Consider the following 16,481-nt stretch of genomic DNA (forward strand, 5'->3'; position numbering starts at 1 on the left):
CCAGGAGTCCTAAATATAATGTACATACATTTTATTCTGGGATTTCAGATCTATACGGATATGGTTGTTAATTTGTTGTGGGTAGCTAATTTGTGTGAATAAAGCTGAAACTATAACTGGACTTTGACTGCTCATCCCCGTGTCCAATTATAGAATGCTAAATACGTTTATTTTCAAACTAGAACTCATTAAAACCAGGAAAACAGAGGACTTTGAAAGAAAATAATATTTGCTTTAGCATTAACATAAGGTCAGGTAGTGATATAGAAATGTAGTGGTCATATGAGGTGAGAATTGATGAAGGTCTCCTCTCCTGAGAGCCAAGAAGTGGATTGAGAATTGATGAAGTTCACATGGTGTGAGGGGCACTGCCCAAAAAGACTATATGACGTTACAACACATGCAATTACAACACATGCTTTTACAACGTAGTCTTTACATTGCAACTACCATTACATTGCATGATTTAACAAGGCATGCCATTACAAAGCATTTTTAAAAACTACCATTACAACTCATTCCATTGCAACGCATACCATTACAACACATACCATTACAACACATAATACTTTTAGGGCAGCAGTATGGTAAATGTCGGATAGTGTAGGGGTAAAAATTACTATTCTCACTCCAGTGAGTGCAATAGTAGGGTAAGTGTTGAATAGTGTAGGGGTAAAAATGACTGTTCCCACTCCAGTGAGTGCAACAGTAGGGTAAGTGTGGATAGTGTAAGGGTAAAAATTACTATTCCCACTCCAGTAAGTGCAACAGTAGGGAAAGTGTTGGATAGTATAGGGGTAAAAAATACTATTCCCATGTACCCTAAAACCCAGACCCAACCTAATACTAAAAAAATATCCATTACTTACCTTATAATGCACTGTAATGGTATGCGTTGTAATGGCATGCGTTGTAGTGACATGCGTTGTAATGGCAGCATTGTAATGGCATGAGTGTAAAGGCAGTTGCGATGTAGCAGTTGTGTTGTAAAGATAGGTCTTTGTAATGACTGCTTTGTAATGGATGTTTCCCCCCAAGAAGAATGTAGGGAGTTGTTTGATTGGAGAGGGAGTGGTGACGTGCCTGTTAGCAGCAACATAAAGCCGAAATTATAGCTGAAAATGATCGATTGGTAATGGGCACAATGTAAGTTGAGAATATTTCTAATGAGTCTTTCCAAGAACACATTGTCACTTTATTGTGCTACAAAATTCCTGGATCAGATAATAATGACCCACCAATTTTTGCTGGCTGCTTTTTCTGCTTACAGAACATAATATAAATCAATGCTAATTTGTCCCAAAAAATCATGATTTGGGCAAATGGAGGTCAGACTCTTGAACCGCTCCAAAAATATACTATACACCATTCACTGAAAGTGCTTTTCTGTCTTAAACTGAATATATGAAGGGCAAGAGTGGACCCTCTTTTGATTGTCTCAGTGACTTCATGGTGAGCTTCATGTATGAGGCGCCTGAACGGTGATCATTCTCAAAGTGGGGCATTGAGACTTTAGAAAGATCACTGTTGACAAAACTGCTGGGCCATAGATGTCCAATTCCGAAAGAGACAATCAGCCTTAAATTAAATCCTGGTTGTTGCTAAAAAGCAGTGGTGGTCATGGCGGTACTCACAGGGGTCTTTGTTATCTAACTAATCTAGATATGTTAGTTTCTGTAATTAATGCATATCAGCCTTTCAACTACAGTAAGTGTTTTTATATTTAGAGTAGACTAAACAAATCTTCATATGATTAATTAAATTAAGCAAAATCAAAGAATAGGAGCTAAATCGATACTAAGCCTGAATCTCCAGATATATACAATATTTTGAGAAGTGGGAGCAACTAACGGCAAATTGTGAAATTATCAGTCTTTGCTGCATGTAGGGAATATATAAAATTCAAACTCAGCCAAGTATCAGTCTAAATACTGGAAGAGCATTGTGTGGAGTGCTTTAAGAGTTGCATATTGTAATTCATGCCCTTCCATGATATATAAGGAAGTCCTACAAAAGAAGATTGCTTTTAGAAGACAATTTCAACAAAACAGAAGTTTAGTATGATGACGATCCTCTCAATGTTTTAACATGGTCTGCAATAATGCTAGTTATTTGGTTTTTGGGAATTGTTCTTAAATACGTAGTGTTGTTGACATTGTGTTCATTTGCGTAAGGACGTGTTTATAACAGAAATATGTATCATAATACCAGTTATATTTTTAGGCTTTCCTCCTTTTATTTGATTTAATTCCGTGTAACTTTGAAGATTTTGCTGCATGCCAAAAGTGGCAGCAGTGGGAATGGTCTGGGATTGGTCAGGCTAGCCATCTGACTTGCTCGTCCACATATGCTTACTTGCTTTAATTTCTCCTTTCCTTGATGCTAGGTTCCTTCATGAAATACAGATGAACTCTGCAGTCAACAAGATGAGTGTCGATAATCTGGCTACCATTATTGGAGTGAACCTCATCCGACCGAAACAAGAGGACCCAGTCACTATAATGCAGGGTAAATAGGTTGATACCATATTCACCTGCAATTGAGATACTGGTAATTCTGAGCAGGAGGAGACAGTGTGGCAATTAGGTTGTTGCTGGCAAGTAGACAGACAGACTGAATTTGGCGAAGGCAGCAAAGAATCCCTTGAAGTCTACTTCAAATGGCGGTTTGGAAGTCACCTTCATTATAGGAGCATTGAGTATCAAGGTAAGGGCGTTAAGGTGAGGTGGAATTGTATCGTAGGCGATCTACTAAAAAGGATGTCCTTGGTTTGTTCCGGCTTATTTCTGAATCACAGCTTGCTCCTCAGTTCTTCAAGAGTGAACTACCTTTCTGCAAAGAGACAGTGAGACACTTATCAAAGTACCTATGCTTCTCCAAACTTGTTTCTAGTAGATTATCATATTTACAGATCATAGATATTAATCATATGTGTCCACGCACAGTTTTGCTTCTGCACAGAAATAACTTTTAGTTTTAAATGATTTTTATTAGGTCAAGGGAAAGGGCATGGTATTAGTTACAAGTAACATGAATTATAAACATAAGTACATATCTCAGAAAAAATACAAGGTCATCCTCAGATTTAGTGCCAAGTACCTCCACTTCAGGCAAACACATCAGGGGAAAGGAGGTCGCCATGTTCCTGGATCATGTGAGAGACAATTAGGATTTACTGTAATACCTCATTTGAATGATTTGCGTTGTATGTTTCTCCAATGTGATACGCCTTGGATCTTGTCTCTTCATTTGAATATTCTTAGTTTCTTACAAAGATAGCATATCTTGGATAATACTGAAGAAGTACTTCTTCATTCAGGCCTGATTGACTGCATTTTAGCCACAATAATTGGTGGCACTTCATTTAGTTTTGAAGATTCTGTGGACAAGAAAATACATCATTTGCTTTAAAAAGCAAGAACATAAGCATTCTCCAGTGAAGGAAGATGAGTATTGTGCCAGTGCAATATAGGTCGGCGACGACTGCTCCGTGTTGTTAGTAGACACGGATCAACAAGTAAAAAAAGATTTCTGACACCTTATTATTATTATTCCACCAGAGCATCTACCTTAGCCTCTGGTACTTACATTCTAGCCAAGCATCATATGTGGTTAAGAGAATGGAAAACAGATACTTCTGAAAAGTCTGCATTTCTTCAAGTTCCTTTGCCAAGGGAGAAGCTTTTTGGAGACCAGATAGAACAAATGGTAATCAAAGAGTTTAAAAACAGAAAGAATGCTTCACTGTACACAGGGAACATTATATGTTCTACTAATTCTTAAGGGTGATCTAGAAGAAGCTACCCAGGAAAAGTGTGATGTCAGAATCAATAACTGGTCTTCAAATCACAAGAAGAAATCCTTACTATTAAAGGTAAAAGTGAAGGGCATCCTGTTGGCAGCAGAAATCAGCACGTTCATGTTAGAGATCAATTGGTGCTGAATACCATTCAGAGATAATATGTCACAGAGTTTGCCTATATCCCTCCAAGTTCAGGGTTGATCCCTATTCCTCTTCCCAAGAGCAAGAACGAGAGCAAGGCAAAGGCTTTATGAGTGTTTATGGGGAAGAATTTCATCTTTGTTGAGGAAGCTAGCCATGAAGCCAGTTCCCATGCTAGAGCAAAGCCAAAGTGTTTACTCCTCATCCCAGTGGAGAAGATCTCAGGAATATTCAGACCCATGCTGCCTGACGTGAAGGCAGGTAACAACTGGATCAAGACCATTAATTTCAAGAAGGATTGTCTTTACAAATTTATTCCCAGGGTCTCTTCGGGAGACTCTCTAATTACCTTGGATCTCCAAGATTCATATTTAAATTGTCCTATTTTCACAGTCATGAGAGGTTCTGAAGGTTTGCAGTAAATGATCAACATTTTCAATTCACAGTTCCGTTCGGACAAATATTATCTGCAAGAGTTTTTTCCAAGATTTCCGACTCCATTAGTAGCTGTTCTTCAGAAAAGGAATGCCCTTCTTTGGTGCCTAAAATTTCATGTTCTTTTCATACGAGTCAAGAGATTATATTGCCTCTGTTTTGTCCTTCCCCATCTTCACAGGAGCAAGTTGCACTACACAGTTTAGATGGTAAAAGAGCTCTGTTTAACTTAAAGAAGTTCTTCTTTTCATAACTTGAACTGCCTTTTTATTAACTTTGGTTCTGATAGGTGGATAACGTCTATTAAAGATATCCCATGTCCTTAGGGTGTGTGGGGACGATCCAAAAGAGATATGCTGGCTTCTTGTGAGATTCTCAAGGGGCATCCTTTTTACAGACTTGAGGGATAGTAATTTGGTCAACTCTTTCAACTTTTGTTAAACACTAGAAACTTGCAGATGTGGGACAATCTGAGGAGGTTTTTGGAGCTCAAGTAGTCTCTCCTATGAAGTAATTTGTGTAGTATTTGATTATAGTATTATGCAATAGAGGTTTTCCTGTTTGCAACCTATTTTTGCCCTGAATGATGTTCGTCCAGCCATCCAAGCTTGGGTATGACTCATAATGTCATGAGCAGTGCAACGAGGGTGCGAAGAGATAATGTTTCAATTACTTACAAGTAGTCCCAGTACTCTTAGGCCAGTTTTCCTTGTCTGTGATTGCACCCCTCCCTCAATGCTGAAAGGTTTCAGGCTGATTAGGGATTGGAGAGGGTTTTTGGGGAGAGCTTCATATCACTACATACCACTACAGGATGAGGAAAGGGAGATTTCATGTTTATAATCCATCTATAAGAAAGAAGGGGCTTGTTACAACTTTATTTCAATGGGGGGTCAGCTTGAAAGCTTGCCTATGGGAAGTAATTATCAGAATAAGGATATTGGACTCAGAGTAATGGAATTTACCTGTAAGGAATTAAAACATTACTTCCAGGACATAACATCGCTCTGCATAATAATAATCATAATAGAACCACATTAGTAAACCAAATTTCTAGGAGTTCAAAATCAAAAACTCTTCCACGTCAATTATAAATATATCATGAATAAGAAAGCCCATTTTAGCCATTCTGGGGTTGTAGAACACAAAACCATTTTACAACATCCTGATGCATCCTTTAACATCTCATACAATACACACCACTCCGTTGTATATAGATGCCTTGGAATTTGGAATTCCGAAGGTGTAGTAAGTTATACATAGTTAAGAACTTGCAAATAATCCTTTCGTCTAGATCTGCAGATTTTCGACAAAAACTGGTCTATTTAAGGTGATTGAAAGATGCAAAGACTACTGTATGTGAAATGTAATGCTACTCACAGCACTTTTCCGAAACTGATTTCCTTTGGTTGTCTACTGACTACCGCATTTAGTAAGGGATGAGAACCTCTACCCTGTTGGCGCTAATATTCTAAATTAAGTCCCATTGGAGTGAGGGACGTGCTTTATATTATCTATTAACAGAATATAAAAAATATCCCACATGTTAAATGTAACTCCGAAAGGCAAGAATGGAAAAGTCTTTGTCATGAAAATATTATCAACTTTTTTTTTGTAGCATTCACTACCATGTTTGTCAATTTGTAAGCTCTGTAAGTAATATATATTATTATTGCTCAATTTAAGGGTAATCAATGGACCGACCTTCTAAGGTTGATTCATATTAACAACATTACAATGTCCTTATGAAGCAGTACTTTCTAACAGTTTTAAGATCTGAAATATCGAACAAGAAGGTGTTGTGCCATGTATTTTATTACTGTTATTTGAGAGGGAGACAATATTAGCTCATCACCAAAACAAGAACTCGAATCGCAGGCAGCAACCATATTGCACTCTCACTAAAACACAAGAGAAGACAGAATATAAATCACAATCTAAGTGGGCAAAAAATACATAACTGGCATTTAAAATTAATATAAAAAATGAAAACAAAATATACTCTTTGAACCAGCTTTGTTACATAAGAGATAGGAACTATTTTTAGGTAGTTGTGAACAATGTGCACAGGCTTTGTGCTGTCACTCCAAGCACAGGGAGCCAATGGGTATAGCAGGCTGAACCATTGCCCTCTCTGTTGGCAAGATCAATGGATGAAACCTGCTGATCAAAAGCCTCTCTATATTTCGTATGTTTTGTGTGATTTGTTTTTAGAAACACAATAGCCTGATGAGTCAGCTTAAGCTGTCTCAGAAGGCAAGACCTAAACATTGTGGCTCTTGGTTTCAATGTAAGGTAAACATATTAATGGTAGTGAATAATGAGGCTTTCTTACATAACATCTACATTTTATAAGACTTTGGGATTGTTTCTGTGTTAACACCTATGATATAAAATGTTAGAATAGCTTGAAAACAATGCAGAAGAACGAGCTGCACACTTTGCTTTTAACGCATAATATACATCATACTTAATCGTTCTGTGCTGCATAATTTGATTACAACTGCTAAATAATTTGGGTCGATGTAATGGACAAGGGACCAGAGGATAGCTCTGAAAGATCCGGACAGTTGCAACTTTAGCACATTGTAAGTTCTGCTTAAAGCACCCCCACAAGTGGATAAAAGAGGACCGTGGGTTGTAACAGGTGGTTTACAAATGGCCATGATGCTAGGCTACAGTCAATACCCCAGACCCCAAAATATATTTTTGCTTGAGAATCACTGCCCTGGGAGTGAGAGAGATTACAAGACATGGGTTATTATTATGGGTTGAATAGGTTGGAAAGAATATTGAGAACCTGGATACAATATTTGTAGGAAATAAAGTTAAAGCTAAATTTGCAAACTCTCTGTAATGACCTTTTGACCAAAAATGGAATCGCACAATTATAACTGAAGCTGTAACCCTAATGAATGTCTTTCCTGCGACAGGTGCCCCTCAGATCCAGAAGCTGCTGACAGTGATGATAAGTAGCAATGAACAGCTCTTTCCTAGATCACAAGATGTACCACTGTCCCCTGCTGTCTCAAAGAGTGACTCTAAAATGGCTCCAGTGCCGCGCAGTTCTGTGGGATGGGATGCAGCTGAAGATGTGCTGCCATCTAGGGAAGACATTTTCAGCAGTAGCAGAAAGGTAAGGCTCCGATCATAGGTTGCGTGGCTGCTCCTTCCCCTTCTTCTAACCCACAGGTACTCGCAAACCTTTTCCAATGGGCCAAAAAGTCTGGTTTGTGGTTTGACTGGTAGGATGTAAGGTGGGAGTAGGGGAGCGAGGCATGTACATGGTGTGGACTGTGATTTGAGGAGTTATTTGTGGGTTTTATTCCATACTACCCTCTAAAATAAGTCGCTAGTCTTTAGAATAACAAAGACTTGACAACACCATGTTATTCTGTATCTGAGTTGCTATTCCCTCAACTTCACCCTGGAGGAAACTTTCTCTACTTGCTATCACTAACATTGGTGAGTCATGTGTACAAAGGAAGTTTCTTGATTATTGACTGGGAATTAAATAAAATCTTGGGCCTCACAGTCTCCTTATGCCTTTAGTATCTTATCTTTAAACATTAGGAGTGCTTAGAAACCGGTTTGATTAAGGCAGCTAGTGCTTAACAAAGACCTCCCAACAAGGTCAACATTTTACTGAGGTGAGACATAAACACACAACCTCTATCTCTCGATATGGTACAGTGGCAAAGGTTTAGCCATTACACAAGGAGATGTTTAATCCTGGCTTTACCACTGTGCCAAAATATACTGGTAGTAATCTCTGTTTAAAGTCTGAGCAGGTTTCCACAACACTGTGGCATTTCTTTGGTGATAGTAGTCCCTAAGTTTCCCCCTCTCTACCACTCACACAACATTTCTTGTGTAATCAGCAAGATAGAAACTATGCAACCACAAAGCATGATTTTAATGTGTCCCGGCCTTGTGGGCAATCTCATTTTTAACACATTTCTCTACTCTTCTTTTTACACCAATAGGAAGAACTTAAAATAAACACTGTTAGTAAGTATGTAACAGGAAAACAAAGCTGTAACGCAACAATTATTTGATTTTACCAATGCGTAAGAGAAGAACCAGTCGTAACGGGTCCTCTTACTAAAAGTGCTGTAGTGAGAAAGTTATGGACATTGAAACAAAGAGTTCTGTACTGGCATGTAGGTGCATCACCAAATTGTATGATGTTGGTTAAACCATGTCCTTCCTAAGCCATTGTCCCCTTAATTGCAGTTATGTGATAGAGGTGGGCGAACCTCTGAAGGCAGGAGTCAAGTGCGATCCAGAAGCATGGCTCTGGCTCAGCACTAGCTTTTCTTGAATCATTCCACCTAAAATGAGCCACACCTTTATGTGTCAAAGCATTAACTTTTAATGAGAGACGGAAAGAGATGCTCATCTGGTGGCTGAAATGCACAATGTGAAACCATTTTACGTGGGATCAATCTCGCCTTCCCTGTTTGAACAAATTCTGCGATCCTAGATAAATATTTTAATTCTCTTTACCTCCTCTTTCTTCAGTATCACATATGATAATGCCTTAAAATACATGATTTTCAGATATGTGCTGGAAAAAAACACTCTCTTTTGTTTGATTTGAAAGACAATAATGATGTTCCACATATAACAACAACCTAGTCTACATAGAGGGGGAACATGGCAACATTTTTGCTTATTGGTTCATGAATGGCATTGCCATTAGGCCTGGGGGTGGGGTGAATGTCTCTAAATTCATGTTTGAAAACTATCACTTTTAATAAATGCCTCTCAATGCAGTGATATAGTCTGATTTACTGAGGGGACAGGCAAATGCACATTAAAGAAACACACTTTTTAAAATAAATTTAGAAAGGAGTTATCATATTATATATGTTTGTTGCAGGATGTTAAACATGAAGGTGTTCCTAAAATTAAGTGTTATAGGACACTAGTTGTCCGTTTTTTCTTTTACTTCAGTTAATATGTAAATACAAGCTTGCTGTCTGTTTAATATCTTTCTGAATGTTAGTGCTCAGAAAAGTAATCACACCTCACTATATCTGTTCACCAAGGGCAGCACGTAAAGGTCAGTGGGTGCAAGCATTGCCAGGTCCTACCATGAGTATCCCTGTTCTAAACTCTTTTCTAGTTGAAAGTCTCATTGCTCTGCACATCAAACTCCCCACCAACCTCCCTATCCTGTTTATGAAATAAGAGACTGTACAAGGTTATCAGAGAATACATTGGTGTCGGATTTATGCAAACCACAAACAGTTCAGAGAGAGACAGTCAGCTCTGCCAACTCACAAAGTACAACCGTGTGTTAAACAGTATTTGCACCCTGTACCCTTAAAGTTTATTATGCATTTTGAAACCTTCTCAGGACAAGGGAGGCGGCCATGGAGGCCTTAGTATGTGTATTTTGGGAGAAGCAGGAGACGTTCTTCAGGAACTGATTAGCTCTAACCCTGCCCTCTCCATTTCTCTTCAATGGCTGTTCAAGCAGTGACTTGCAATATTCTATTTATGTCCAGCAGTGTTGGGGAATTTAATTTTTCATAATAATTTCTCCTTCCTGCTATACATTTCTGGTGATGTTTTTAGTTGTATTTGGCATTGTTTTTCTCTTTTCATTCATATTATTTATATGCACTACACAAAATATTTGATTCAACATAGTTACAAAGGCTAGATATCCCAAGTTGTTTACTGATTACTATGGGACTGAAATTCACACATGGTGTATTATTAATAACTACATTTCTACATATCTCTTCATGCCCTATTCATAAAGTCAAATGCACTTTAAAATAAAAGTTTTTTTTAGATCGCAGTAAGTAAGAAGAAATAGATCTGTGAAAGAGTTTTTACACCCGCTTACCACAAACTGACGCAAAATGTTTTTCCCAACCCTATTTGCCGCACATTATATAGCTCAATGCCACCAAGAGCACGTCTACTTAAAAAAGTACTTTTAGGGATTGAAAGTTCTATGTATATGCTTGTTTTGAAAGTCAGTACATGCATCAGACATTGATTTAAATACATACATTTACTTGTGAGTCTACATTTTTAAGAGGCCCAGTGTTCCCACAAATGTTCATGCAGCTCGTAACCCAATGCTAACTCTTTTGAAATGGCCTTTTCAGAAAGATGATCCGAACAGCCCCATAGAATCTAACTACCAATCTGGATCCAGCCCAGAAAACTGTGACCTTGAACCTTGGCAACCCAGCCCACGGAAGAGAACACAGACTCTGCCCACCAGGAAATGCTCCTTCACTCTCCCACCCCATGGGATGCAGGGCGAGATTTTTGGTGGTGACTTCTGGACATCCAGTTTAAACAGTCAAGGAAATTCTCGATTTTCTCCCAAAACCAGCGGGCACAAAAGGACTCTGTCAGAAGAGTTTTCCTCCATTCTTGACCTTCACCGAAAGTCCACCTATGACAATGTCCCTGCTGCCATAACTGAGAATACAAATAGAACTTGCACCAGCCCACTAAACAAAAGTCACAGCAACACCACTGAGATGGAGGTGAAAGACACTTCCAAAAACTCCAGCCAGATCCAACCACAACAAATCCAGAGTGCCGGACCTAGAAGTGGAGCACAAGGAACACCACCAGAGAGTCTACATTCTCTTCAGAGCCTCGTCATGGACCTAAAAAATGAAGTTGTGACACAGAAGCGGTTTTATGAAGAGCGCATTGAGAGGTATGTAACAAACTTTGCAGCAGAGGAAGTAACCTGGTTGAACAGATAAATTATTATTTTACTTCTACAGACAGAGTAGTGATTTATTAAATAAATAAGCATCTTTAGACACCCACCTCTGATCCTACAAGTGATGTATTTTTGCTTGTTTGCTAGAGTATTCTTCATTCATCTTAGATACATCTCAAATCAGGGGTCCAAGAGCAGATCTTCAAGCCGCACTGCGCTCAGACAAGCCAATCAATTTTAAGAACTTCTATTGAAATACTGCAAACTGCCACGAACACTAGGCCCACGCCTTCATCAGTCTTAAATTAAACTATTGCTTTTACTTCTACGTAGAAAATACTACAATTATCTAAGCACAAGGTAACATTTGTTGAGCACAGCTTTCCAGGTAAAGGTTGTATGCCAATCAAAATAACAAAATAATATTGTATTGTAATTTTAACAAATTATTAATGGAGTCGATGTTGTGTAGTTGCTAAAATGTTGACTGCAGATCCCACATATACCTATCCTCATGGCTTCTTCACATAGATTTATTGTGTAATAGTGGGCACATCTACCTTTCCTGGGCCATGATTTCACTAGTTGGAAGTGCTTAGATGTGGCCTAAAGAGTGGTCTTAAATGATCATTTCCTTTTACATCTTAGCTCATCTCCATCTTGGCCCTTCTATGAGGTAAATCAGAGTCCATTTTAAATGAATACATTGACAATTAATAAAAGCAGCCATTGTTTGGTCACTCTAATTCTCAACACTGAGAGTGTGAGGTAATACATTCATTTAATTTAATAATGCGCTGAATTGAAAAGGGTTTTAACACAGGGGCGAAATACAGGCTCCTGCAGTCCCAGTGGTACAGGGAGGTGGGGGGAGGGGGAGGGTGGGAACCCTCCATTCAGCCCAATGCCAGTGAGTATGTGTGAAGCATTGGAGTCTTATGGGGGCCCACAGTAGTACATTTTGTGAAAATTACTCAAATTTACATGAAATTGAATAACATCTTGCATGAAAATTGAATGAATGTGAGGGCATACCTCAGGCTCAGAAGACATTTGACTTAAGCATACTGGTTAGAGAACAGAATTCCTCTCACAAGACATTTTCAACTCGTGCGAGACATTTCTGCTTGCAACAGTATCCTGAAGATGAAAATAGTGTGAAATATAATGCCCCTGAATTTCATATCTGTGATGAAAAATTGTCCATAGGCCTAATTGTCACGGCATGTCTGTGTTTCCCAAAGCCATTTCTAGAATTCATGACATCAGCCATCTCTCCTGTGTATTATAGCATCACCATGTGTAACATAGACCCAATTGCTTTTGCACAGACTGTGTATCATGAATGGGTCTAGTTTGATGTTGTTCATAAAATAAAGTCATAAGTGAGAAAACAGCCCCACTATCGTGGACGCCACCGGCTAATGTAGAAAGGTCAAATAGATTAAAACTCAGATGATTATGCATTACAACATTCAATATTTACCACTGAGCTTTCTTGTTATTATATAACCTTGTTTATTTTTTTGTTAATTTCCCTATTGCAGCTTGGAAAAGGAGAATTATGAAGTCTGGGGCAAAGTAGTCAAGTTGAGTGAAGCGATTGAGATGGAGAAGAACAAGTGCTCGGCATTGGAAATCCGTCTCCGAAATGTAGAGCGCTCACGAGAAGATGCTGAGAAGAGAAACAAGAGCCTCGAGCAAGAAATCCAGGGGTTTATAAAGTCAATGGGTGACCTTCCCATAACGAAACCAAAATAGAGCAAGAGGATGAGATGGGAGAATATTGGAAACCCTGGATTCAGCATTCAGAGCCAAATGGAGTGTCTAAGGATAAGTCACAAAATGTGATTGAAAGAGATTTCAACCATGTAAGATCTTAAGACTTACTTGTCCGCCACCACAACGTACTTGTCCGCGAGAGTCATCTTCCAAGGAGATGATGAAAAGCTGTAACTATACCACTGAGAACTCTCTTCTGGTACCAGTAGAGAAGATGGAAGCACAAGTAATCGACGATCTTTTGACTTTACAGACATGAAGACGTTTTTCATGGTTAGAAGTGAGATTAACTTAGAGGCACAGCCTCACATTGTTGGGAGGTTATAATAGGTCCAGACACACTGACTGTAGATTTTTTCAGGTGCTAGTTCGATGATTTGTTAATAATACCAGGTCTCAGAGGTGTACATAAAGGCTAGCCTCTATTATTTTTAAATAAGCATCCCCTCGACCAAATTGTCAATGTTCTGAAAGAATTCTCTTTTGACTTATGGATGCTTGGCAATAATGTATGCAATACTGGCTTTAATATGGCTATAGAAAACCTCACTCGGAACCTCCATGAATGTGAGTATAGAACTGTAAGACGTTTTATGTAAAATTGTTTGCTGTGCCTCATTCAGTTTTTGTGTGAGGGATAGGCCTTACTTTAAATTAATGTTTTATGGTAATGTGAAGCATTACATGTATATAGCATATCAAATTAATACATATTAGTGTGGAAGCAAAGAACTGGAGAATAATATTAGTATATGTTAAAAGGTCAGGCGACAGTTGAACTGGCAATCCAGAGCAAAGTATCCATGTAGGATAATGACTGCCTTTCTCCCATCTGTGATGTGCCATAGACAAACAACATACATTATATAGTTATCTAGGATACATTAATAAAATTACAACTGCATGTGTGTGTGCCCCTGAAAATTCAAGCTCAGGCAGCTTTATAAATAAAATGATCACAACTGTGTGGAGGGCAAGCACTGTTTTGTGGAAGCACACAACTTCTGCCTAATCAAAGCAAGTACTCTTGGCTCCCAACATGTGGGCGGAGCCAAAGTCCCACTCCAGCAATGTTCACCTAATTGTCTGGGGACAGCTGCTTTTTATGGTCTGACCATAAAATGCAGAGGTTCAAATGAAATAGAAGCAATTCGAACATGAACAAAATCGACACTTTACAAAAATACCAAGCCTTTTTTTTTTAGAGAAGTTATAAAATTAGGCAGTCTCACTTTTTTGCCTCTCCCACCTGGTGTAGCCACTGTTTCCTGAAAAACCAATGGGAAGCCAAAAAACGAATACCAGGGATTTATGCATATCTCAACAAATTAACAGATGTATTTGGGAATGTGATGTATGGTAGCTTGTACCGCAGTATATTTGTACTTCTTCCATTCTTTTTGGAGAAATCACATGTAAATGCCTCTGCCTCTTCTAACACTTTCAGGTTTGATGAGCTCTTTGACCTTATGAATCTCACATTTGTTCCCTGTTATGTGACGGAAATATTTAGAAGCATTTGCACTCTGTCACAAAGACACCCAAATTACTGTAGCCATAGTACTTGATGGGTTACATCTAATTTATTTGAAACCTTTTCATCATCGGACAAAACATTAAAAACAAATCCAATTGGTTTCCCTGCTCTGTAAATGTAAGATTGCCAGGCAGTGACTGAAGTATTGGAGGCTCTGCTGAACCCTCATATACTGAGGCTCATGGTCCACTTCCTGCCTCACCGGATAACCACACTTACAATTCATTTGGTCCTTCTGCCCCATTCAATGTAACCTATACTTTTTGGGTATATTTCCAGACTCCCTAAATCTCTACACACAGGCCTCATCATTATTCCATCCACCTCCTATTTCTTTTCAATAGCTCCTGCTAGCGCCTCTCCTGCCCTACCAACAAACCCGCATATTGTACATCTCACTCCCATTGCCTAGCTGGCCTAGTATTATGCTTACATGCATTTATAAAGCACACACATTCACCTAGATCAGTGATATTTCACAAAGGTGAAAATGCATTGGAGGACCTGCCAATACATAAGGTACCACAGTGTGTCACACAATATCTTATCTTCTTACACGGACTCCTGTGAAGAGCGTATGTCACATGGTGAAAGAGAAGGTGAGCTTGAAACCGCTACAGACAGATGGTTTCCAGCTTGTGTGTTGAGGCATGGCACAGTTGACACCCAGTAGGGGTTTTGCAACCTCCCTGTGAAAGTGGTGTGAGCGTTAGAGGCCTTTGTAGTTTTTTTTTTGAGGGAGTACAAGAAAGGGCTGAGGAACTCCAATACCAAGATTCCTGGAAATATTTCAGTGGAAATATTTTAAAGGTTGCAGGTCTCCATTGAGTTTTGGCAGACAAGGCTTGCAGGTCTGAAGGCCTGGACCAATGAAACCCATCCTCTGCTTTGAACACTGAAGGATGTAATCACCAAGAGATGATATGCTGCACATCCAAATGGACTGGATGGACTTTGCTTAAGGAATATCCAAATAAGGACTGAGAGTAATGAGCAGGGTATACACTCTCTGGACCAGACTGACAGGGTCAATTTAGATGTAGGATGTGGGGATCATCAGCTTCAAGAACATCCCAGCCTGATGCCATTTGCGCGGTGCATTTGGTGGCATTTTTGCACCCTCATTTTAAACGTGCACACATTACCCACCGCCTTGTAACACCAATTTTTTTTTTACCAGTTTTGCTTATATTAGTAACCCATTTTTGTATTGTTTGTGCTGGTAGTTACACACAGATAAATGCTGGTGGCAAATCTTTAGACTAAACCTGGAGTGAGTTCAGTTTGTCGTCAGCTGCAAGGCGGGGGAGTAATGCTAAACTGCATGCAATTAAAACAGCTTACCACCTGGGTCCCAAGAACAATGTCAGTGCATTAATTTACACTCATTTTTATATTGGAAGTGCTGTGTAGAGACAACTGAAACTGTAGTTCAGTGTCAGTTGCTGTAACTAATATCAGGACCACAGCATTTTATGTTCACTGAAGTCATTTGAGTGTGTAATCTGGAGCATTGCAGCAATATCGCTGTGATGTGATACTTTGTGAGGGAAACAAAAAATTGCAAAAATCTGTTTTGAGGCTTGGATTTCAAATGATAGACACCAGGGGCTCGATTCACAAAGGTAAACTCAAACTAAAAGTAGTTTAGATCTGAAGTCTAAGTTTAGACCTAAAGTCCAACTTTACTTCTACAGAACACACCAGGCCTAATATGTCAAAGATGGGCCATGTATAGGTTTGCAACAGTGACGACCCTACCAAGAGCACCGAATATGAAGAAGCAGGTGCATGGTAACCCACAGGAAAGCACTAGAAGATATATAGAGAAGCAGACCAAAGAATTCAGAAGTGAAGCTAACATGCTAACATGCCCGAGTAATGTAAAGAAGTCAGAAAAACACCAAAAGGCCAACCTGAGGATTACCACAATCAATAGATGAAGTCACGAACAGACCACCCAGAAAGGTCCACAGCATTAAAGGGAGAGGGTTGCAATGGAGTAGACAACCACACACATCCTCACAACTGGATATCAATGGTAAGAGCTGACAGCAACCAAACAGGTAACCAGA

General features: G+C 39.1%; 1 protein-coding gene across 8 annotated transcripts in view; it reads left to right on the plus strand.

Moving 5' to 3' along the window:
- Nucleotides 1-13,836, plus strand: part of ARHGAP25 (Rho GTPase activating protein 25) — a 441,995-nt gene extending 428,159 nt beyond the window's left edge. For all 8 annotated transcript variants that reach the window (XM_078666646.1, XM_078666649.1, XM_078666644.1 and 5 more), the window contains 4 exons: nucleotides 2,387-2,508; nucleotides 7,312-7,514; nucleotides 10,510-11,078; nucleotides 12,635-13,836. In XM_078666646.1, the coding sequence (XP_078522772.1) occupies nucleotides 2,387-2,508; nucleotides 7,312-7,514; nucleotides 10,510-11,078; nucleotides 12,635-12,848 (1,108 nt within the window). In that variant the 3' untranslated portion in view covers nucleotides 12,849-13,836. The remainder of the gene's footprint in view (nucleotides 1-2,386; nucleotides 2,509-7,311; nucleotides 7,515-10,509; nucleotides 11,079-12,634) is intronic.
- The last annotated feature ends 2,645 nt before the right edge of the window (nucleotides 13,837-16,481 follow it).

This window comes from Lissotriton helveticus, chromosome 11 (assembly GCF_964261635.1).
Source record: "Lissotriton helveticus chromosome 11, aLisHel1.1, whole genome shotgun sequence".
Classification (NCBI taxonomy): Eukaryota; Metazoa; Chordata; class Amphibia; order Caudata; family Salamandridae; genus Lissotriton; species Lissotriton helveticus.